Here is a 24,354-nt window from a genome sequence, read left to right on the forward strand (position 1 = left end):
TACTAGGGCATTTTTCTGAAATGCATTCTAAATTATCTTTGCCAATTTCCCTTGGTGGAGGTGAAAAGGCATGTGTCTCTCTATTTTTCATATTCTAAAAGTATGTCCAGGTGTTTGGACTCCACTGCAAAAAGCTGCACATAATTTCCACCCACTCTTGGCAAACTTAGTTTTCATGTGTAGCATGCCTTGTCAGTATTGTATGTGTGTGGCTGAAATGCTTAATGAATTGTTGCAGATTATGGCAATATTACATAGGCTGTAAAGCATTCAGCAGGTATGGCAACAGATATCTGTGATTTTGGTAGCTAATTCTGAAGGTTCAGCGATATTTTTGAAGAAATTTGTTTGGTTGTAGATTACAGACCTAATGAAGACTGCCAAAGCAGTGGCTGTGAGCTAGGCTTCCCTAGTGAAGCCTGAATTTGTGCTACTTTGACTCATCTCCCATCCCCCTAGCTGTCGAAGTGTTAAGGGTAATTTGAGCTGTTACCCACTGTGATTGACAGCTCACAGCAGGAGGATTGACTCATGCACTGTTTCCTTGAACTAGCCTTTACTTTTTGTATGGGTAGGAGATGGACCAGGGAGCTGTGACATCACAGCATGGCTGAGTTTTTAGTATGGTAGTGGTGATGTCAGTTTGGGGAGGGAAATGGACTGAAAACTACCTGTATCCAGTGTCATTGATGACATCAGTGAATTGGAGGCTTTTCCAGGGCAGGGCAAGTTTTTTGAAAGTGAAACTAACACAGTACAGTAAGGTACTGTTCTATTGGAGAGAAACAGTCAATTTAAAATATTTTAAATGCTGTATTGTTGTTTATTCATGGCAGGGACAGTAAATAGGGAAAAAAAGGACAGATAAGTTGAGCATTTATGGGTTCATAGGTGTGTACTAGGCTAATGGCCCTGGAGCCTTTACAAGCCTAGCCCATAGGATTACCCTGGCATCGTGCCACCTGACCTTACTTCCCAATGCCTCTGTCGAATAAAGCCACTGGAGTGATCCCTTGGGTGAATTTTCTGTTTCCCATTCACTCATCAAGATTTCTCTTGAAGAGGGCCGGTGAAGTGTTTTGCTTGACCTGTATGGGAAGTCTAATAACATGGGGAGTCTCTGAGTTATGAACCTGTCCCTCCAGCATGTTTTGTTGATTGTGGTAATGAGGTTGAGGCCTCTGGAGCGTGTAGTGCAGAGGGATTGGGATTTCTTTAGATGTAGCATTTCTAACAGAGTTGGGTCAGACATTTGTAAGTCAAGCAGAGATCAACCCAAGTAAGTGATATGAGACAGAGAATAGTTGGAGTTTTTTAAGTCTGTACATATAGGACAAATGTTTAAGGCCTAGGGTCCTCTTTGTGAGATACTTTTGCAGCCTCTCCAGTTGTTGCAGGTGTTTAGTGAGGTACATGCCAAATGGGGCATTGTACTCATTGATTGGCCTAATGAGGGAAGAGTAGAGGGAGACAATCACCTCTTTCTTCCTGGATGCAAAACCCTTAATAATGAGATGTGCCACATAGAAGGACTTTCTGAACACAGTGGCAATGTTGTGGTCAAAAGAGAGGTTGCTGTCAACCTGTGTTCCCAGATCTCTTATAACGCCTTCGGTGTTCAGCGGACTACCATCGATGTGGTAATTCATGGGAACTGAGTTTTTCCCAAAGGGGATGACGGCACATTTTTTGGCATTAAGCTTAAGACCATGGTTCTAGTAACAGAATCCCACTGTTGTCCTTTAAGCTCTGACTGTTATGTTTTGCATCGTTTCTGGGGACATTGGTGCTTGTGATAGAGTTGTACTCTGATGCATCTTAGTTTAATATATCCTCCTCTGTTTTTGCCATAGTCTCTTGTTTTCTCCTCTTTCTGTATTTTAGTGCTTGACATGTGCTTCAAGAGCTGTTTTGAAGTAAATCAGGAAAGTTACACAATGTTCATTCTTTAACGCATCTAAAACTTGTACCTTTTTCTTTATATTTTCTCTTAGTCTCTTTGACTTAATTATTTTGAGAGCCTTTATTAAGCAGTTTTCCAAAAGCTGGAACTGTTTGGCCTCGTTTTGAGAGATCTAAGGGGGTAGCTTTTCAGTGGAATGTTGGATTCAGGAAAGAACTAATGAAGGAGATGCAAGTAATGTCCCTAATGTTGGTATTTTAGGAAAGGGAAAATACCATCTAGAAGACTGCTGCAACATAATACAATGCCAATTACTGAACCCTGGGACTGTTTTAACTTGTGTAAAATATTTTTATTTCATTTATTTATTTTACATTTGTTTACCGGGATAGTCCGACTGGATTCATGTCCATTTTCAGCAGAGGCCTGGGCAGAAAAGCTCCAAAAAGACATTCAACAAACTGTTATACATTTTTACAGTTTAAAACACAAAATAAAACACAAATAAAAGGATTTTACACAGATGTAAACAAAAAAAAAAACAGATAGACAAATTATTAAATTTTTACTCAGATGGACAGCGTTTTTAAGAATGATAGGGTATTGAATGCCTAGTAGACTATCCTGGTAGTAGATCCAATGAGATCATAGGATTTATAAGTTAAGAAACAATAAAGTGTAGGCAGAAGTCCTCCATGTGCACACGAGTGATGGTTAGAGTTCGAGTTTCCTTCTGAAGCACTAGAGACTGATGTTCATGAAGGGTCATTTTTACAGTAAGTCCTAACTTTTGGATTTACCAGCTTTATGATTCACCTTTTGTTTGGTCTGTTTTCCGTAGGAAGGCCACCACTGATCTCATGCCTGCAAAAGTACTAATGCAGATGGCATGACACTCCTGTATAAATTCAGTATTGGTATGTTGTCTGTATTGGTCTTCAGTGTTGGTATGTTGTCTGTATTGGTCTTCAGTGTAGTACACTATCACATGACTGTGTAACTTGCATTCACTTGCTTAGTCTCTCAAGCTCAGTCAACGTTTGCTTGAGTGTGTTGGCTCAGGCTGGTATTTGCACAGAATATTGTTGCTTGCCTGTTTGAAGAGTGAGATTTGTATTGTAGTTTGTTAGGGCATTTTGGGTGGTCTGAGGTTAGTGCACATTGGAGAAGAAAATCAAACAAGGCACTTCACCTTGGAGGGAAAATTATAAAGATTTGTAGACTGGGTCACTTGTGGTACAGGTGGGCTTGTTCCAGGGGGAAATGCTTTTATTTGTTTATTTCACACATGTTCATAAACTGAGCAGCTGATAGTGCATATATTCCAAGATAATGTATTGGAGTTGCAGTTTAAATGTTCTTCTGACTGAGCATGTGTGATGTGATCTTTTGGGTAGTACACATAGTGAATCCTACTTGTGTTTATTATTTTTCATTATAAAAGTTTAAAGAGGTTGACAAACAGTCTTTTCAACTTTGCTATGGAAGAGATTTGTATCACCCCATTAAATCTAATAAATTTGTTAGGCAAATTACACCGCATTAGCTCAGTCGGTCCTTGATCTGTTTATGGTCTGAACAAAAACTTGAATCTTGTATTTGCCAGAAGTTTCCTAAAACAACCAGACTAAGGCATTTGAAAGCCCACTCATCTTTTGACTGAGCAGTGATTAATACCACTTGAGAAACATTGTAAAAAAGAAAATTATAAACACAGTAAAAGGTCACACTGGAGAGAGAGATGGGGAAGAGAAATGAGAGGAGTAGAGGAAAGTTTGAATAAAGTTAGTTTAAAAAATGCAAGTCCTCGATTAGTTCAACAGAAGGCAGCACATGCAGTCTTGGCAACCTCTGAAACAAAGATCTCAACGAAGGTGATTAATGTACCCAGAGAAAAATATCCAGCCAGTAAAAATCAAAACAGAACACTGATTCTTGTCTGATCCCACAGGGATAATTTTACAATTTCAAGAATTATTACAGCCACATCTGAGGTTTACTATTGCTGAAAAATATGTCTGTTATTTTCAGAGATATTTTGTGTTGTATTGAACCTTCTGTGTCAGTGACTGTTGTCTCCACCAATTACAAGTCACAAACATTTTGCTTGGGAATGGTTTGAAGTCCTCCATAAAACAGCAATGTAATAGTAATTGCAAGTACCACTAGCACTGTACACTTTGCACAGAAAAGAGGGCACTACTGCTCTTCCTAAGGAGGGTTATAGTTAGGAAAAGAAGCCTACCCCTAAGGCTGCAGCTAAAGAACATTTTTATATGGGGCAGACTTGTCATGTTTTTCCTATACTCTAATCACAAACTTGCATCCCACTCGTCCTCTGGCTCACCGCCATAGGACATAACCTTTTCAAAAACTGTGAATTATATAGGTGAATTTTTAAGTTGGCTGGGAAGGCACCTGTCTTCTCTCAGAGAAGTATGTGAAGATGATTCAGTTGCCAGAGTTACATTAGACTGTCCTTCAAGGATGCATCTGCAGTCATCACATATGGGTTGTCCTGCCTCAGGCAGCCCTTCGGTCGGCCGGATTCCAAAGTCTGGGTCTGGCCTCGGCTGATGTCGCACTTTCCCCAACGTCAGAGCATCTGGGGTATAAAAGCATCAGCCGACACCATCTTCCCCAGTCTTTCTTGCCGCGTGGTGCCCGAAGCAGAAGCTGTTCGCAAGTGCCGGTCGGTCAGCTCCTGTTATTCAGCTACCGAAGACTTCGAAAAAGCTAAGTACCCCGTTGGGGACTCTTTCTTGCCTCAGCCGATGTCAGATAAAGTTAATAATTGTTTAACCTGTGGGAAACAAATACCTCATAAGGATTTCCACTCTTACTGCCTCCCCTGCCTAGGCCCAGACCACGACGTCTCGGCCTGTTCAGCCTGTGCTTCCTTCAACCGACGAACTGTTAGACGTCGGTCAGAGTTTGCAGAGAAGTTTTTTGGGGCTACTTTTGCTTATAAAATGCCGTCGGAGACTCCGACTTCGCATTTAGTAAAAAAACGGAAGGACAAGGACCGACACACGCGGGCCACGGTTTCGGCTGAAACCTCGGTCAGGCCTACCGCAAGTGTCTCGGTCTCGGCTGAAGCCGAGTCCTTGGCTCTTCCTACTACCGAAACCACACAACCAACTACCTCGGCCCTGGAGTCCCCGGCCGAGTCGGTCATTGAATTACCTACTGAAACCGGTGTCCAGGAACCTTCCAACACCATTACTGTAGATAAGTCTACTCCTGCACATGGTGCAGCCAGACCCCCTGCTTCCATGTCCATTAAGGCTTTCTCTAGGGCTAAGGCTGCTAAACTTTCTAAGGCTTTGCCTCCCAAAGTTTCCTCTCAGAGACCTTCTTCTAGCTCTCAGATTCTTACCCTAGCAGAGGATCTGATTTCATTAATTAGAGGCTCCCAACCTCATCCGGACAGGGGCTCTCAACCACCTCCGGACAAAAGGCCCAGGGTTGAGCCCTCTGATCCACAGTCCTCAGATGAGTCCACGGATGGCTCTGCTCTGTCAGACCTTCAGGAGGAGGCTTATTCGGCCTACGAGGATTCTGATGCTGAAGAATCTATTCCCTCGGCCTCCCCTCCTGAAGAGTTTTCTTTTGGAGAAACATTACACACTATGAGAGAACATTTCCAATGGCAGGGTCAGGAATTCTCTGATTCCAGAAAGAGATTAAGGACCTTTTTACATTTACCTCAGCACAGGCCCTTAGCTATACCTCCTGTTTTGAATGTAATTGATGATGTCTATTCAGATGCTTGTACTGCCCCTGACTCTCTCCCTCCGGCTCCTGCCAAACCTGATAGGTACTACAGGGTCCCGTATTCACATTTTCACCTGTACAAGGCCCACTCTGCTGATCCAGAAACTATTTCCCAGGGCCCTAAAGGGGTTGCAGCTGCCACTGCTAAAAATCCTCTACCCTCTGAAAGGGAGTCCAGAGCATTAGAGAGATGGGGTAAGAAAGTGTATACTTCTGCAACTCTTTCCATGAGGGCATTAAACTGTCAATTCCATATGTATCAAGAGTATTTACTAGATGAATTGCATAAGAAACTGTCCTCTTCTGAACCCCTTGATCATAAATCCCTTCAGGATCTGGTGCATAACTCCCAGCAGGTTAGTAACCATTTCTTGCAGTGTGGTTATGATGCATTGGAAGCTTCATGTAGATCTGCTATGACAGGTGCAGTTATACGTAGGTATGCCTGGCTGAAGGAACAATCTCTGCCAGACCATGTTAAAGCTAAGCTTTTGGATGCTGCTATGGAAAAGCAAAAATTATTTGGTTCCACGGCTCAAGAGGTTTTAAAGAAATTTGAAGAAAAGGCAAAATCTGTGCAAACAGGTAAAGACTTTCTGCAAGTCCAACCACCGAGATTCAGCAGAAATTGGCCTACTAAGAATTGGTCCTTTCCAGACTCAGACAGATCTCAAAGAGGCAGAAATAGACGTGCCAGAGGTAGAGGGCAAGCTAGAGGCTCCTACAGAGGCCGTCAGTGGCAGCCTCCCAACCAGAGAGGGTAGTGCAGGAACTACAACTGCTACACCAGGACAGACTCGATGACTTTACTTTGACTCCGCCGACCAGGGCTCAATTAGAAGCACCTTTGGGCGGAAAGCTTTCTTTATTCTCAAAAAATTGGCACAGCATTACAGGGGACACATGGACACTGCAAGTAATAGACAAAGGATACAGGTTCCATTTCCACTCATTGCCAAAAAGAAAAGGCATGCCAAACCTGCCACCAAATCAGAGGGCAGAGGCTTTGAAGCAAATTACTAACTTAATGCAAATGAAAGCCATAGAAAAGGTACCTCTTTCAGAACAAGGCCAGGGATTTTACTCAAGATTATTCCTTGTTCCAAGAAAAGAAAATCAATGGAGGCCTATTCTCGACTTGTCCGCACTGAACACTTACCTCATTGTGCCAAAATTCAAAATGCTGACTCTACAGCAACTCCTTCCCATGCTGGGCAAGGGGTCTTGGCTGGTGACTCTAGACCTCAAGGAGGCATACCTGCATGTCCCTATTCGACAAAGCTGCAGAAGACACCTCAGATTTCTTGCAGGGTCAGAGCATTATCAGTTCTCAGCATTGCCCTTTGGCTTATCTACTGCACCCAGAGTATTCACAAAATGCCTGGCATCAGTAATTGCACACTGCAGACTTCAGGGGATTCAAATCTACCCTTATCTGGACGACTGCCTAATACAAGCGGACAGCAAGCAAACTTTGTTAAAGGACTTGGACTATGCCATCCACCTGTTACAGGCCTTGGGATATACAGTCAACATCCACAAATCAAGACTGGTTCCATCCCAAAGAATAACTTTTCTGGGTGCGGATCTAGACACAACCACCCAGATGGCTTTTCTCACAGAATTAAAACAAGAACAGCTACCAGTTTACTTTCAGAATCTCACAAGACAAACTCAGATGACTGCAAGGAAAATCCTGCAGGCCCTGGGTTACATGGCATCTTGCATTCTTCTGATTCCACAAGCAAGGCTTCATATGAGGAAATTACAATGGTACCTAAGAAGTTTATGGACTCAGCACAGTCACAGCTTAGAAGCTCTGATCCCACTCATTCCTTGCCTTCAAAAGGAATTCCTGTGGTGGGCTCAAGCCTGCCGGTCGAACAGCGGGCTGCCCTTCAGCAAGCCAAGAGCCAATCAAACCATCACCACGGACGCTTCAGACCAAGGTTGGGGAGCGCATATGGAGGACAGATGTATACAAGGGCTATGGTCACTAAGAGAGCTGCACATGCACATAAACCAAAAGGAATTGCTGGCAGTGATACACGCAATCGAGGCCTTCAAACCTTTCCTTCAGCAACGCCACCTGCTCATAAGGACAGACAATACCACAGTTATGTGGTACATAAGCAAGGAGGCACCCATTCCTACCCTCTTTGCAGACTGACAATGAACCTATGGGAACTGGCATTGAAACTCGACATACAGCTGCAGTCCCAATTCGTGCCAGGGAAAGACAATACACTAGCAGACAGCTTAAGCAGAACTACCATGGATGCACACGAATGGATGCTACACCCAGACATCTTACAAATCACACAATCATGGGGAAGGCCGGAAATAGATCTGTTCGCTTCCCCCCTAAATCATCAACTGAAGAAATTCTACTCAAGGACATACCACCCACAAGCATGGAAGGTGGACGCTCTCTCTTTCAGCTGGAAAGCTCTAACAGTGTATGCTTTCCCACCTCTTCCACTAATGACCAAGGTCCTACTGAAGATCAGGACAGAGCAGCCCAGAGTAATCCTGATAGCCCCAAACTGACCAAGACAGCACTGGTACCCACTGTTAAAGAGTTTGTCACAGACTAAACCATGGCCTCTTCCCCTATGGCCACTCCTACTGACGCAGCACAATTTCAGGACTCTACACTCCAACCTGAAAACCTTGCAGCTGACTGCCTGGAGAATACCATGATTCCTCCTCAGGATAACCTATCCCAGAGAGTGAAGGATATTATTAGGGAAGCTCGCCGACCTTCCACAAGGAAGGCATATACAGCAAAATGGAAAAGATTTCGCACCTGGAACACAGCAAAGGGCCTAGATGTGACTGATGAATATGGCATATATACTGGAATATTTGGCAGAATTGTCCCACAGTGGCCTGTCTTACTCTTCCATCAAGATACATGCCTCAGCAGTCTCAGCAGAATACAATCTAAATCCACCTGTCTTCTCTCACCCTCTACTAAGACAGTTTCTAAGGGGAATCAAAAACATTAATCCTCCAAGGAAACCACCTCTACCTACTTGGGACCTGAATTTCATGTTGGAAAAACTAACGCTTCCTCCATTTGAACCAGCAGCATCGGCAGATGTACAGTTTTTGTCTTGGAAAACTGCCTTCCTTCTGGCCATAACCTCAGCAAGAAGAGTATCTGAGCTACAAGCTTTAATGGCGGTGCAGCCATTCCTGATCTTTCATCAGGACCGAGTTTCTTTGAGGACCAGTCCTACATTCATGCCAAAGGTGGTATCCAGGGTATCTTTGAACCAAGCTATTCATTTGCCTACTTTCTTCCCACAGCCTCAAAATAAAGGGGAGAGACTTCTGCACACCCTGGACATACACAGACAACTACGCTACTACTTGGACAGAACTAAAAGTTACAGAAAGACTGACCAGTTGTTTGTAGCATATGCTGCTGGGGTACAAGGAAAAGCAATTTCCAAACAGACAATTTCGAAATGGATAGGAAATTGCATTTGTTTTTGTTACTCCTTTCATGGAAAGACTGTGCCAGCTAACATTAGACCTCATTCCACGAGAGCCTCAGCCACCACCACGGCCTTCCTAAGAGGGGTGGCTACCAAAGACATTTTAGAAGCTGCTACATGGAGCTCCATGCATACATTTGCCAAGCATTACAATTTGCCTTTATACTCCAGATCCAGAGCAGGTTTTGCTACGCTACGGCAGTCCTGCAGGGTATCTTAACTACACCATCCTTCACTTAGTACCTCCACCCCCAGTTTGGCTATGGTATTCTACCCATATGTGATGACTGCAGATGCATCCTTGAAGGACATAGTACAGATTTGTACCTACCATAAATGTAGATGTCCGATAGGTATGCATCTGCAGTCAGGTTTACCCTCCCTCCTACCCCTCTGTGGTATTCCTAGGGTGCTTACCCCTCTTTTAGCTAGCTGGGGGAATCTATTATGGTGTATTTGTTTGTATATACATGTATATATATATTTTTGCAAATGCTTGGAATTTTATTGCATTTATCCAAATTTAGCCTTCCTAGAGGGCACCTGGCATCTGGGGCAAGAAAAACTGAGGAAGATGGTGTCTGCTGATGCTTTTATACCCCAGACGCTCTGACGTCAGGGAAAGTGCGACATCAGCCGAGGCCAGACCCAGACTTTGGAATCCGGCCGACCGAAGGGCTGCCTGAGGCAGGACAACCCATATGTGATCACTGCAGATGCATACCTATCGGACATCTACATTTATGGTAGGTACAAAACTGTACTTTTCAGATCTTGCAGAATGTCATGAGTGATAATTTCCAACACTCTGATATGAAGCCTTAGATGTAAAAAGAGGAGATGGGCATCACAGAGCTCCAGTTGATAGACAGGATTTATAAAAAGACAGAACAGATCATTCTGTTCTCATTCCCTCTTTCTCAACAAGATTAATTTGCCAGTCATAAAACAGATGCTTATACTGTCTTGCTTTCTGTTTCTCCTTTTCTATTCACAGTCATGGAAAACTTTATCATTGAATTTACTTTCTTTTGACATGGAACTGAGAATATTAACAGATGCAGTAATATGGGTTGATTAACCAGTAACTTGATCATCAGGGTCCTTTTGTCATATGGCCCATGATTACCCACTTTCCATATTGAAACAAGCACAGGAAAAAATACAGAAGCTCTCAAGTCTAACTCCTAAGATAAACTTAAGAAATTCAGTACCACAGCTGATGAAACAGGAGTCAGCACAGTAGATGTATAGTCTAGGGCAGCCATGTCTGGTATGATAAAACTCATCTGATTTGGGACAGAAAGCTATCCTGAGGAATGAAGGAGCACAATTGCTAGATGTACTTATTGCTCAGTATGTACTCTTTGGTAGCCCTGATGTATCATACCTTGAAAAGAAAGGCAGAATAAGTTCCACAGTTAAACAAGCAAAGTTCATATCAAGCAGAGACAGTTCTGTTGCAAAAGAATGTCTTTTTAACAACTTTAACATTGGCAGTCGCCAATTGTAGTAGTATCTTCAACGTGTATTCCACCCTGTATCCCCCTGGAGTCCATTTGCAATTTAATCTACTGTAAAGGTACCTTAGCTTCTTTTTCACACACTCCTACTTGTCAGGTCACATGGGTTTTGTTATTAATGAGACAAGTACTAGAGAAAAAAGCAGTACAGTAGGTCTGTCCTACTGCACAAATCTTTATTTTCTTTGTAAAGGAAAATTCCAAGTTAGACATTGTCTCTAGGCTTCTTGAGTTGAGCACAGATGCTGTCATTCTTGTTAGTTTGGATTTTTTCAGGTTCGAATGCTTAGTAATTTCATTTTCCTAGAAAAAGCTACTACGGTGGGTTTGATTAGTGTCTTGGGCATCTGAGACACTAGTAGAGAGGATGGGTGTGCAGGCATGTGGACATTTCCAGCAATGATTCCTGGTGAAAGTTGGGATGAAGATTTGAGGATGTGTGATACAAGGAGGGGAAGGGTAGTGAATGTGACTGAGCTGCTGTGGAAGCAGCGCAATATGCTGCATGGTACCCATTGCACACCTGCCTTTCAGACTTAGCCACTCAACCACACAAGGGGGGAGTAATAGATTTGGCCATTCAAGAAGAAAAAATCCCAGGCTGAAGGTGATGGAAGGAACTCCCTCCCAAGACATCCTCAGGTTATGCACCTTGCAGCTTAATTGGAGAAGGTTAGGGGGTATAAAGAAGGATGAAATTGGCAGACCCCTTGATACACGTGGGTGGCACACATGGGCTGATGCTGTAAGATGAAGCAAGAGAGCAAAAAAAAGTGCTTTAAAAATAAAGCTAGAAAGAAATACTTTAAATCTAGTTTGATTAGTAAGGCTATAGCCAAAGAGGAATGAATAATTATCAGAAATGTACTGAATGCAAGCTTAGTATTGAGCTCAGTTACACTAATGCAGATGTGCTGTAATTAGAGCGAAAAGGCACTGAAATTTGTGATCCATAACAAAAATGTTGAGGCTGCCTTACTTTGTTGTACACTAGTCCTTTTGTGTTTCTTATCCAATAGGATTTGCACTGTTCAGTGCTGCTGCATAGAGAGCAAGCATCTAGTTATTTAAAGTTTGTAAGGCGCAGCCATTGAAAAAAAAAAAGTCTCTCAGAATCAGGACTACTCCACTGCAGAAGACAGGCATTTAGAATCGGGCATTGCAGTCTGAGTGGAACTCAGGCTTAGATGACTGGGTTATGGAAGCCTGTACTCTCATCTGAGGCCCTGCAGACAAAGTCCTGGGAAGCCATTGAAGTCCTTTTAGTACACTGAATCAGAAAGAACACAGATGGGAAAGTGCTTTCTGGTCTTATCTTCATTTTCTGTAGTCTCTTGTTGTCTTCTCCTGGTTACAAGTTAAAGAACCTTCAACACTCAGAGGTGCTAAATTGAGAAAACTTAGTTATTTTAAGATTGTTAAGACTTGGCCCCACAGAAGCCAACCAGTCAAAGTTAAACTTTGTCACTGCAGATGCCACACAGTTAAAATTAGGTGCTTCCATCCTTTAGTGTTCAGGTAAGTTGTATATGAAAGCCTGTACTGTCATTGGAGACTGGTACACTGCAGTCCTTGTGGTATTTTGAATCAGTCAGAACCCGTATGGAAAAGAGCTTTTTGTGGTGGTCTCCTCCTCCATCAGATTGTACATTAGAGTGCTGCTAGGAATTGAGATAACCTTCAGTTATTTAGTCGGTAAGGCTCAGCCCCTACAGAAGATGACCATTCAGAATCAAGCTTGTACTCCGCGGAAGCTATCCAATCAAAATCTGTCATTGTTCTTCTGTGGAAGTCAAGGTCATGTATTTATTTTTGTCTTGCCTCCCTTTAAACCATTTCATTCAATGAGTAGTATTAAATAACTTTCTGGAATTTCCTGTTTTTAATTGTAGAAGCCTCAGGTTTTAAGATTTGACAGTTACAAACCCTGATATTGGACCTACTTGGTACAGTATTCTATAATGCCGGTGTCATTAAAGACTAATCCATTTTTCATGTCCAAATTCATCTCTGCTGTCATTATCGGCTGTTCTGTTCAGCTTTCATTTTTCTGCCCAAACTCTCGAAGTGTAAAATAGCATTATCTGCTTTTAGAGTGAAAATCCATAGCCAAGAAAGATGCATCATCAGGCAGACTTATTCCTTTGAGAAAGTGGACCAACTTTTTGTTACCTTCATGGAATGGAAGATCTGCCTATAACTGCTTTCCTGGTGACTTTCAGATATATACAGTTAATACTGTATTAATGTGATACATCAATACTTGAGGGCATCAGAGCTTTCTATCTTTGCAGAGATACTTCTCATCTGATATTAGGCTGTTCACTACAATTATCAACCCATGATGGTATTTTTTACAGGATTGCAGAGCCATTGTTGAAGTGGCTTGTTTGACTATATTACTTGTTTGATCTCAGCAAGGCACATTTAACTGCATAATCCATTAGAGCAGATGTTAATTAAGCAACACGTCAGAATTGTATTTGCCCAAGATATATTAAAAACTGCAACAAAACAATGTGATCTAGAAGTCCGTTTTAGAGGCAGGACAGTTTTTTACATGGCTGTGTTACAGAATCCTGTAACTCTTCATCTCCAAGGGGTAAAAACACTCCTTGGGATACAGCACAGATGTTATGACATTGCTACATTGGTGCGGTTTGAAGAAATAGCTGTGTAAGCCAAACAATAAATATGCAAGAGAAAGCTATAACAAGAAAGCTTGTCTCCCTTCTTCATCCTGCATAAATAAGACTTTTCTGTGTTATTACACATTTAATGTTGCATAACGTTAATAAGTATATATTTTTTCCTGCTGTTTTCTGTGGGTACTTCTTTTTGAGTCATCACTGGATACTTGCATATCACAAAAAGAATTTCCCTGCAGGGCTTTCAGCCTCAAAGAACCAAAAAGATCACTTGCCAGTCCAGGATTTCTATGGGAGTCTCGTGCCAGTGCAGGATTTCTATGAGAATCTTGTACAATCTATATTTCAGTACATTCTGAGGCACAACACCAGCATTAGCCTTTGCAGAGAAAGAGTACAGCTTTGGAAAAATCAGCCCGACAAAGTAGAATCAGAATGTGGGTAAATCCAAATGTTATGATTTTCTTATTACTTGGACTTCTCCTTATCTGCTGTTATTGCAAACATCTTGTATAACTCTGAGTATGTCAGCATAATATTTTGTGTAGTATGAACTCAGTCTGAAAAGAGACCCTGACTTGCCACATGCAGAGGTTTATTTGGGATGCTGACTATGCAGCAGAATGATTTTCCTTTAACATCTTTGTTTTGGAAGAATGGTCTTTATCCAGCCTCTACGTCTGTGATGTCTCCATTTCATGATCTTGTTCCTTTCAGCTCTGTTTTGGCAACCTTTCGCTCTTTTCATCTATGACCTTTGTCGTCATGCTTTAGTGGGGAATCTTTTTTGAATGAAAACGAATGCGTAGAGATATAATTTTAAGTTTGTATCAGTTTACATCTTGCTATATGTTCTGATTTTACTCTCAACTTTTATTTCCTTTTGATTATCACAGGCTATTAGTTTCCTGTCTCACTCCCGTGGGAGACATTAACAGCTACTTTGTTCATTTGTTGTATAGAAAAGGGCAGGAAAAGAGAGAGAGAAAAATTATTTCAGGCAAGCAATATGACAAGAGGGAACAACATCTTCAAGCAGTTTTACCTCTCCATGGGCACACCTTTTTGCATTCTTGCTTATTTCTCCTCATTTTCAGCTATTGAGTGGTTTTCCTCACCTGGTGTTCCTTATAGACATATTTACTCTCTCTCAAAAATCATTTTTCCCCCTTCTGTGTTCTTATGTGCCTTTGAGTGTCAGCTGAAGCCAGAAAAAACAAACTAGTCAAAGTTTCGGCTAATTGAAGCTTGTTTAAAAAAAAAGATTCCTTGCACCTTCCAGAAGAGTGAGATTTAGCCCCTTCATGTAAATATACTAACTTTAGGATTATTTAGCTATGGAGAAAAGCTCATTCAAACAAGTAAAGTACTGCAGCTTTGCAAACCAGAAACCATGCTGACAAAATTTTGAGTAGGGAATACAACATTAGGAAATTGAATTCACTGAGTTTAAACCTTGTGTAATCTAAATTTGCCATATTGCATGGTGACAACTTGTATACATTAACCCTTTCCAGTTTCACTTCTTTTCTGTAAGGTAGTGTCATCTCTGTGATTTGAGTATGGCCAGCTGCTTTATGGTTGCTTTTTCCACATGCTGCTATAATTGATTACTGGTATTTTTCATTTTTTTGATAATGATCAGTGTAGTAAGTGATGAAAATGAGAGATACAGAATTGCCATGGATATGTTTTTGGCCTCTCCTGAGTGCAAACGTAGCAAGTAGGGCCTGAAATACCCCAAATGAAACAGTATTTAATGAAATGCTGCAGCACTGTTTATTACTAGTATTTTTATTGTGGTTTTCTGTTGAATAAATGTATTTGTTGCACTGATTTTCCAGAACTATTCTGTATTTCTTTGTGGATTTTAACTTAGTTACTTCTGATTCACATTTCAGGTACTAGTCCTTTATACAGCAGCTGGAATAATTGCTTTCCTTTTACTCTCATTCTCATTAGGAATCAGAATGCTAACTTTCAGAACCCACGTTGTGAAAATACTCCACTGATTGGTAGGGAATCTCCGCCCCCTTCAGTAAGTATGATGTCACCCACATTTGACAGTGAACATTATCTCAGAACTTGTTAAAACCAAATTATGTAATAGAATGGGATCATGTTCTTAAGTTAAAACCCTACATGTGTTTGGTAATTGTGTTTTTATGTGCATGTTCTAAGAGTAATTAAAGATGCACTGTCCCTATTGGATAATCAGCCTATTTAGTGAGTGAAATTTATGGAAATCTGTGAATAATTATAACAAAAAATTTTAATTCAGATAAGAAGCCAGTAGGACATTTTCCTTCAGGGCATGCTTTTGTCAGTCATAGATTCTTACATGATGAAATGTTTTGATACATATCAGAATGCCCATTAAAAAATAAATCACTGTAGACAGTGTGAAAGCTCTAACAGGATCACAATCTCGTCTGTATTTTTACAGCATTTATGGACACTTTGCCTGTGATAATTTACATGGAAAGCCTGATGTTTAGCACATCGTTTATCCCTTCCCAGTTTTCTGCATTTATGGTGTTCTTATGACTGGTCCTTTGTGCTAGAGGACCCATCTGGTATTTGAACATAACCATGAGACGATTTGACCTGTATTGTATTACTTCCTAGATTTACCAGCTGTGTCTCTCATCAACAGTTTGTATAAGCAAATAATAGCAAGACTACTTTGTGTTTAAGAGCTAGATTTGAAATTCCTAAGAAACTATGCACGTCCCTTTGATCATTTCAGAGGTATTAATTTTCATTAAAAAGATGCATTATTGTAATATGCATTCAGCTGTTCAGGACTGACTGTGTCCCTACCAGGTGCTTAATTCCCACCTCCCATATTAACACTAGTGGAAACTGTTCTACTATCACTTTGGCCTTTTGTCAAACCCAGAGTTTGAAACCGTTATGAAAACTGATTGTAAGAGGCTACATACCAGGACTTTAATAAGGTTTGCATATGAAGAAAACTACCACTAGGGCTGTTAGCTTTAGAGTGGATGCTTAGAAGTATATTGAACTGCATTCTATCTCATTCTATGAATACATTAGTCCCTGTTGGAGGAAGATGCTTTTGTTCCAGTTCTTGATAGTTCAGCATTTTTTTCCCTAAATTCTTTTCCCTAAATTTTAAGCATTCCCCTCTAGTTATGATGCTTAATTTACGTATTTTACTTCTTAGTCAAAATGATATTTTTTTTGTGGTTTGTAGGTTTGTATTTGTTTTTGTAAGTAGTATATGAAAATGAGAATCCTTTTCATCTTGTCCATCCGATCCTACCGATGGGTCTTTGGATCCGAGCTGGCAAAACTAGTGCTCAGCCTTGAGCTCCTTCTCCTCCCATAATACACCTGCAACACTAGTTACCTCAGACCTCATTTATTATTTTTGAGATCAGATGCAGGTCTCTCTGTGTAAAAGCGAAGTGCTCCACCTCCTTATTGAGTGATAATATCTTCTGTGTTTCCTTGCTGTTTTGCTTTTTCAGATTTACTTCAGTGGGTAAGAAGTAGAACTTCCATAAATGTTCCATATGTGGGCATGAAATTCACCCTATCCCAAGTTGCTTGTGTGCCTGGGGTTGAAACATTTATTGGAGGATTGTTTTATTGGTAAGGCCTTTGGTCCATGTGCTTTATCATATCAAAGAAACAAGTCAATTTTGAAGGGTTTGCTGCCTCCTGACCCTAAGGCAGACAAAACTAGGAGAGAAATAGAGCTAAAGACAAGTGAAAGTATAAGGAGAAAGACAAGGATCACCTGAAAAGGAAGATCAGTGAAGCAACTGCTTCATTGGATCCAAAGGTCCAGAATTGGAGTCTGCCTTCTCTTTGATGTTAACCAAACCTTCTGCTTCAGCTCCAGCTGTTTTGGAGCCACTAGTAATCCTGGATAGGTCACTAAAATGCTTGCTGAATAGGACTTCTTCCGATAGGGAACTCTCTCACTTTCCTTCTCTACCTCCATCTACTTCCTTTTTGTGCTATTTCAGGTCTTTCCTTCAGACAGAAGTCTTAAGGAACTCAGACTCTTCTTCGATTCAAGTCTCCCCCAGCATTCCTAGTCTTTCATGTTCTTTGTGTCATGGTATCTTCAGTTCTCAGGTACAGTTTGACAGATTTCACTTGAAAAAATGTCAGTGTTTTTTCAGAGCATAGTGGTCACAACTTTCTGACATTTCTGCTTAAATACACTCCGTGCAAAGTTCTTTCACAATGGTAGCTAACTTTCCACTTTCATTCTTTCAGGAACCCCCTTATTGTGCTGTTCCCAATAGTATTGCTAATCATGGACACTTCCTCTGATTGGGAAGGTGGCACATCCAGGGGAGGAAGACCCGAGGTGTTTGGAATTGAAAAGAGGCGTAATTCCATATCAGCATCTTGGATATGAGGGCAGTTCTCCTTTCATTCCAAGGACTACAGGACTTCTTGCATCTGGGGTTGATTTCTAGCCAGACTGGCACACACGACTGGAAGATCGGCAGGGAAGGAGGAACCTGATCCTATCCCCTTATACCAAGAAGCTATGAGATTATGGTAATGGGTGATTCCTTTGCACTACTTTCTAAGTGCAGTACATATTCCTGGGAGGACCAACTGCCTTGCTAATAGGCTCAGCTGGTTATTTCTGATACCTTGTGAGTGTTCTTTCAATCTAGTATTTGCTTAGCATATTTTTCACTGCTCGGGCCAGCCTTACAGTGACCTGTTTGTATTCCCTACCATTATAAAATGCAGCAGTTTTTGCTCTGATTTTTCCAAAGGGACAGCTAGCAAGGGCTGTAGTAGTTGGGCAGTAGCCCACTGGGTTCTTCTGCTCCCCCCCCCCCTTCACCTCATTTCATGGTTTTTACAGAAAGTAAGGTGCAAAGCCACTATGATCCACATTGCACCATACTGGTCCAGGAAAATTTGGTTTCCTGTGCTTAATCCTCAAATCAGGGAGTCCCCGTGAATTCTGTATCACAAAAAGGATCTCCACTTCCATCTTTCTAGGTTACCTCACCTGGACCTACTCAACCTACCTACTCAACATTGCTTGTTTTCTCCAATTTTAATAATGGCCAGAGACCTTTCATTGGCTACCAAAGTTGTTCGCATAATTTCTCTATCTCAGTAGTAGTCTACACAAAAAAAATCCCAGCAAATGGAAACATTTCTTTGTTTGGGTGACCTGCCATGGAATAAATCCTTCCAGTGCTCAGTTCCAGTTATACTTTCCTTTCCTGGCACATGTTTGAGTCCAGTTCTACCATCAAGTTCAGTTAGCTGCCATATTAAGTTTTCATAAGCGAGTGGATTCCCATTCTTTGGCTTTTCACAAGCTGTATAAAGTCTTTCTAAAAGGAACATTTCTCATTTATCCTCCAGAGAACCTGTTCCTCCTTAGGATATTAATTTTGTTTTCAAGTACTAATAAAAGTTCCCTTTGGACCAGCATCTTCAGTCCCACTGAATTGTATGTCATGGAATACTGATTTTCTAGTTGCAATTACTTCATTTAGAAGAGTTTGACTTACGGGGCTTTTCCTCTCTTTCACCATATTTGGTCTTTCACAAGTATAGGGTATCATTATGTATAAACCCTTCCTTCATTACCAAGGTGGCGTCTGACTCCAAAGTAAACTGTGCTATTCATTTCTTGGTATTTTTGCCAAACCATTCCAAGAAAGTATAATACATTCTTCATAATCTTAATGTTCACAATCAGTTAAGATTTCACCTTCACAAAACTAAACCATCCCGGAGGATTCTCAACCATTTTTACCATAAACAGATTGAGGAGTAAAGTTTCAAAAGTATCCCTTTCCAAGTGGCTCCTTGGTTAGAATTCATTTGTGTATTCCATGCATAATCAGCCACTGCCATGCAAACCAAAAGCTCATTCTACTAGGTCTGTCACCACCTGTGTTGCATAGCTTCACCAAGTAATACAAACTGGATATGATTTCAAGGTCTAGAGCTTCATTTGGAGTCATTGTTATCCTCAAGATTCTCCTGTGATGATTCCACCCAAGTTTCTTAGTAGCTTGGGATTCTGACTTATCTGTCAGATTGGATGGATGGGATGATTAGGATATGGTAGTTATGTACTTACCATAACACTGGATCCCGTCATCAATATCTGTCTGGTATGACATCTCCCACTCCCCTTCCAAATTGTCATTTGGGGGGATGGATAGACTATTACAGCTGCTCTTGTCTTTCTGCCTCAGGACTATTTCCTTTGTTGGCGGCAAGCAAACTTGATCTGAAGTAACTCTTGGCATGGAGGCATTATGGGAGGGAAAAATTTAAAGGAACTCAAGGCTGGTTACTAGTTTTGCCTGACTGGATCGAATAAGTGGCCTGAAGCTCTATCTGTCATATAAGATGGATGTGGATGAAAGTTATGACTAATCATCATTTAGTGCTGATTAGTATATTTTTGGTGAAAATTGTTAATTTAGAATCAGTTCCAGTGTTGTCAGCACTTTTTTTTTTTTAATTTGGCTTTTACTCGCTTTTGCATGTATGTGAGGCAAATCTTTCACTTCAGAGCAGCTTCACAGCATCCCAGTTAACAAGTTAAAATGGGAAAATTGAGAGGTGGTGTAATTCCTATGGTGAGTGGACAAAATAAGGAACTGCTGCAGCATATGCTCTGTTGCAAAGAACACATTTCTAGTTTGAGATGATAAAAAAAAAAAATTCTGATGTGTGTAATACTTGATGTTAGAGTAGGGGGGAAAAGGTCTTCTTTTAACAGGAAGGAAAAGAAGCTGTTCTCCCTTGGCAGTGTAAAAGAGAGAACTGGTCCTTGAAATTCTCCACATCAGAAAAGGAAAATGGTTTCATACTGCAAGTGAATGTTTAAATGAACTGTATATATGGTGTGGAAAATACACATGCTGTTGTTTGTCTAGTCTTTGACCATCACGTGTCTATAGTAGCGAGGAAATCATTTTTTTATGTTATGCAACTGATAAACATAGGTATGGCATCTAGGTCCAGGGAGGTTCGTGTTAGATATTCATAAGTAGCAAAATGTAGTTCCAACCACTGATAAAAGATCAGGACGAAAACAGTAAAAATTCAAAATATAAAAAGCTTGGTCAGACCACCATGGCTTACAGTAGTGTTATTTTATTGAAGTAAAACCAAAGACAGCCAATAGTTACAGCATATCAATAAACATTAGCCAATCAAGTCTTTTTCGACCTAGGTTTTATGCGGACTGCAGTACTCCAAATGTGATATATCTAGTGACCTGTAAATCTTGTTGTGGGTTCTATGTTGGCAAGACCAATAAAAGGCTGAAGGATAGGATTTTCAACCATTTACATATTAGAATAGATAATGAAAATAATCCCCTAGCGAAACATATTAGGGACAATGTAGGATGTAGTTTTGTCTTTAGGGTGCTTTAGTACATACATTTAAATCATGGGGGGGGGGGGTGATTTAATTAATGTTACAGAAACAGTTGAATTAAAATGGATCTTGAAATTACAGGCTGACAGATATCCTGGTCTTAATGGATGTGTTCCCTTGAAACCAGCACTAAAAGGATGTAAATTGGCTTAAAAGATTTGATTGGCTAATGTTTATTTGTATGCTGTAACTATTAATTGTCTATGTGGTTTTAAATGGCTGTAACCTGGTGTTTTTATGATCTGAAGAAGTGTCGGGCACACAACAGGAAAGTGCTCATCTGGTTTTACTTCAGTAAAATAATGCTATTGTGAGCCGTGGTGGTCTGACCAAGTTTATGTATTCGGTATTCATCAGGCCTGTCACTGAGTACAGTGCCACTTTTGGTATGTACTTAACGAGTCACATCCAACAGTTGGAACATCTGCAGAAGTTCCTCACTAAAAGAATACAGTGTGTAAATAACCTGTCCTGTGCAGACTGTCTCAAAGTCTTATCCCTGTCTTCCATCTCCTACAGGTCATTGAGGGGAAATCTATGCCTGGCTTACAAGGCATTGTCGGAGTCCATTCTGATGAACCTCCTGCATATCTACAAAACAAGCAGCACCAGAATTACCCACACTAAAGACTCAAACTTGCCTGTGATATAAATAGCACATGCTGGAGAGAGAGGTATATATCCCAGAGAACTATCCCTTCTCTGGAACAGGCTCAGCTTCCATGTGAAGCAGAGTTCCTCCCTAACCCAAGTCAAGTGCAACTTGAATCGGATGGTGAACAAGAAATTCATCCCTGGTTTGGCACCTGAGTCTCTAATGGACACAGAACGCGAAATGAAAAACAAACTGGTGAAAAACGCCAGGCTGACACCAGTATGAAAACCAACTCCGCTTTTATTTACTAAAACACACAAAATCAACATGTTTTTTGTCCTGCTAAATGGCAGGACGACTTCAGAAATTCAGCATTCCATTATGTTCAGACCTTTTATAAACTTTCAAACCTATTGGCGCCAAAATCCACAATACACTTTCTAAACATTTAAAGTTATATTACTTATATAAATTTATTCTGGCACCTATCAACTTTGACTTTAAAAAATCATCATTAGAAGCAATTATAAATATAAAAAGTTACGAAGCCATTGAAAACCATATATTATAACTAAAATTAAAATGTGTTTGTTTTATATTATATATAACTATTAAATAAATTGGAAATGCCATGCATTTGTCATGATAGCAGCTTCAATTTGTACAACTGTATTTGTACATAATTTTAATGTATATGTCAATATATTAACCATTCTATCAAATAAAATGTATATGAATATAAATATTATAAAATTATTTCATTAATTCATTATCATTCCACGCTCAATATATCAAAATTAACCAAAATTATTGATGTGTATTTTTTATGTTCAATAATAAATACCACTATTGACGCTAATCCATAAATAATAAATACATTAAAATGTCAATAAATATATAAAAATTACTAAACTCTTTTTATGTGAACTTATACATATATGTAAGCTGTATAAACTTGAAAAATGTATGTATGTATGTAAATATGAAAGCATGAGGCGATTACGTTCAGTGTAAAATTAAAAATCATAATATACTTTCATCTCTCTAAACTTTTTAATTTGAGTAAACACATTATCGAACATTTGTCATTAAGACCCAGATACATATAAGCATTCAGTCTTATTTGCCATAATAATTCCATTTTTTCCAATAATAAACTCATTGGTCCTCCTCTTATATCCTGATTTACTTGTTGAATAACTTTGAATCTGAACCTATGTTCAGGATTTAATACGACATGTCTAGCTAGGGCATTCTCCTCTTTATGCTGACTAATGCTCCTCATGTGTTCTGAAACTCTTTCTTTTAATTTACGATCTGTTTTTCCCACGTAAAACGATGGACATGCTTGGCATTTAGCTATGTAAACCACACCTTTAGTATTGCAATTAAACTTCCCTTTAAGGTTGATTTTATATCCATTAACTTCAATGTTATTTCCCATGTCCATTAAATAGCAATAGGAGCAGTATCCACATTGCATCATGCCTGGATTTCTAACCAACGGATTTCTCTGCCTCTGAAATATTTGTTTGAAGCTATTGGCTTTCCTCCAAACTATTTTTGGTATAAAATTGAATGAGGAAGCTAAACTAACATCTTTTAATAAAGACCTGTTTTTAATTATTATATCCTTTATAAGCTTATAATTAGAGGATAAATTAAATATACATGCCAAATCAAAGTTCTTATTTTCCACAACTTTTGTCATGATCTTGTGTGTTTCTTACCACAACTTTGTCTGCCAAAATAGGTGTATATAACCCACTCATTCTTTTTGATGTTACTTCAAAAATTAGATCTTCTACAAGCTCTATTGGATATGCTCTGTTTAAAAACATTTGTTTTAACATTGAGCATTCCTCTAGAACGTTTTCATCCGTTATCATTCTTGCTGCTCGCACTAATTGGTCTTTCAGCACCGAACGTTTTTAATATAATGGATGAGCACTTGAAAAATGCAAAAATGTATTTGAATAGGTGGGCTTTCGATACACCCAAGCCTCGTATTGTTTTAGTTGAAAATTTTTTATCAGTTGTATATCTAAATATGATATTGATGTAGTATTATAGGAATAAGTAAAATTCAAAAATTCAGTAGACTGGTTTAACATCGTGACTAAACTATCAGCTATCTGCTCTGTACCTTCAATTATTAGGAATATATAGTCAATAAACCTCACATAGAACTTTAATGCATCTTGGAACACAGTGTTAGGAAATATATATGTACTTTCCCAATATGACATCACCAAATTTGCATAACTTGAACCACATGGTGATCCCATAGCTACCCCCTTCTTTTGTATATAATATTGTTTCTCAAAGAGGATAAAGTTGTAAGAAAGTACTATATCTAATATACACAAATACAGTTGTACAAATTGAAGCTGCTATCATGACAAATGCATGGCATTTCCGATTTATTTAATAGTTATATATAATATAAAACAAACATTTTAATTTTAGTTATAATATATGGTTTTCAATGGATTCGTAACTTTTTATATTTATAATTGCTTCTAATGATGATTTTTTAAAGTCAAAGTTGATAGGTGCCAGGATAAATTTATATAAGTAATATAGCTTTAAATGTTTAGAAACTGTATCATGGATTTTGATTCCAATAGGTTTGAAAGTTTATAAAAGGTCTGAACATAATGGAACGCTGAATTTCTGAAGAGGTCCTGCCATTTAGCACGATGAAAAACGTGTTGATTTTGTGCGTTTTAGTAAATAAAAGTGGAGTTGGTTTTCATATTGGTGTCAGCTTGGCGTTTTTCACCAGTCTAATGGACACAGGCAGCCTGTAAATGGTTCATCTGCCAGACCCTGCTTGTAAATGTTTCATCTCCAAAGTCCCTGCTTAACCTAAGGGTGCCAGAGGTTGTCAGAGATTTAGGATGCTTAGCTAAGCTTAAAAATGCCAAAGTAGTCATTAGCCTAGTATACACACCTATAAAGCTATAAAAGTCCG

General features: G+C 39.8%; 1 protein-coding gene across 2 annotated transcripts in view; it reads left to right on the forward strand.

Moving 5' to 3' along the window:
* Positions 1–24,354, forward strand: part of TTYH3 (tweety family member 3) — a 1,772,574-nt gene that overhangs the window by 1,446,740 nt on the left and 301,480 nt on the right. For both annotated transcript variants that reach the window (XM_044089562.1, XM_044089563.1), the window contains one exon: positions 15,320–15,395. In XM_044089562.1, the coding sequence (XP_043945497.1) occupies positions 15,320–15,395 (76 nt within the window). The remainder of the gene's footprint in view (positions 1–15,319; positions 15,396–24,354) is intronic.

The sequence above is a fragment of the Protopterus annectens genome, chromosome 12.part0, assembly GCF_019279795.1.
Source record: "Protopterus annectens isolate FY-2018-M chromosome 12.part0, PAN1.0, whole genome shotgun sequence".
NCBI lineage: Eukaryota > Metazoa > Chordata > Ceratodontiformes > Protopteridae > Protopterus > Protopterus annectens.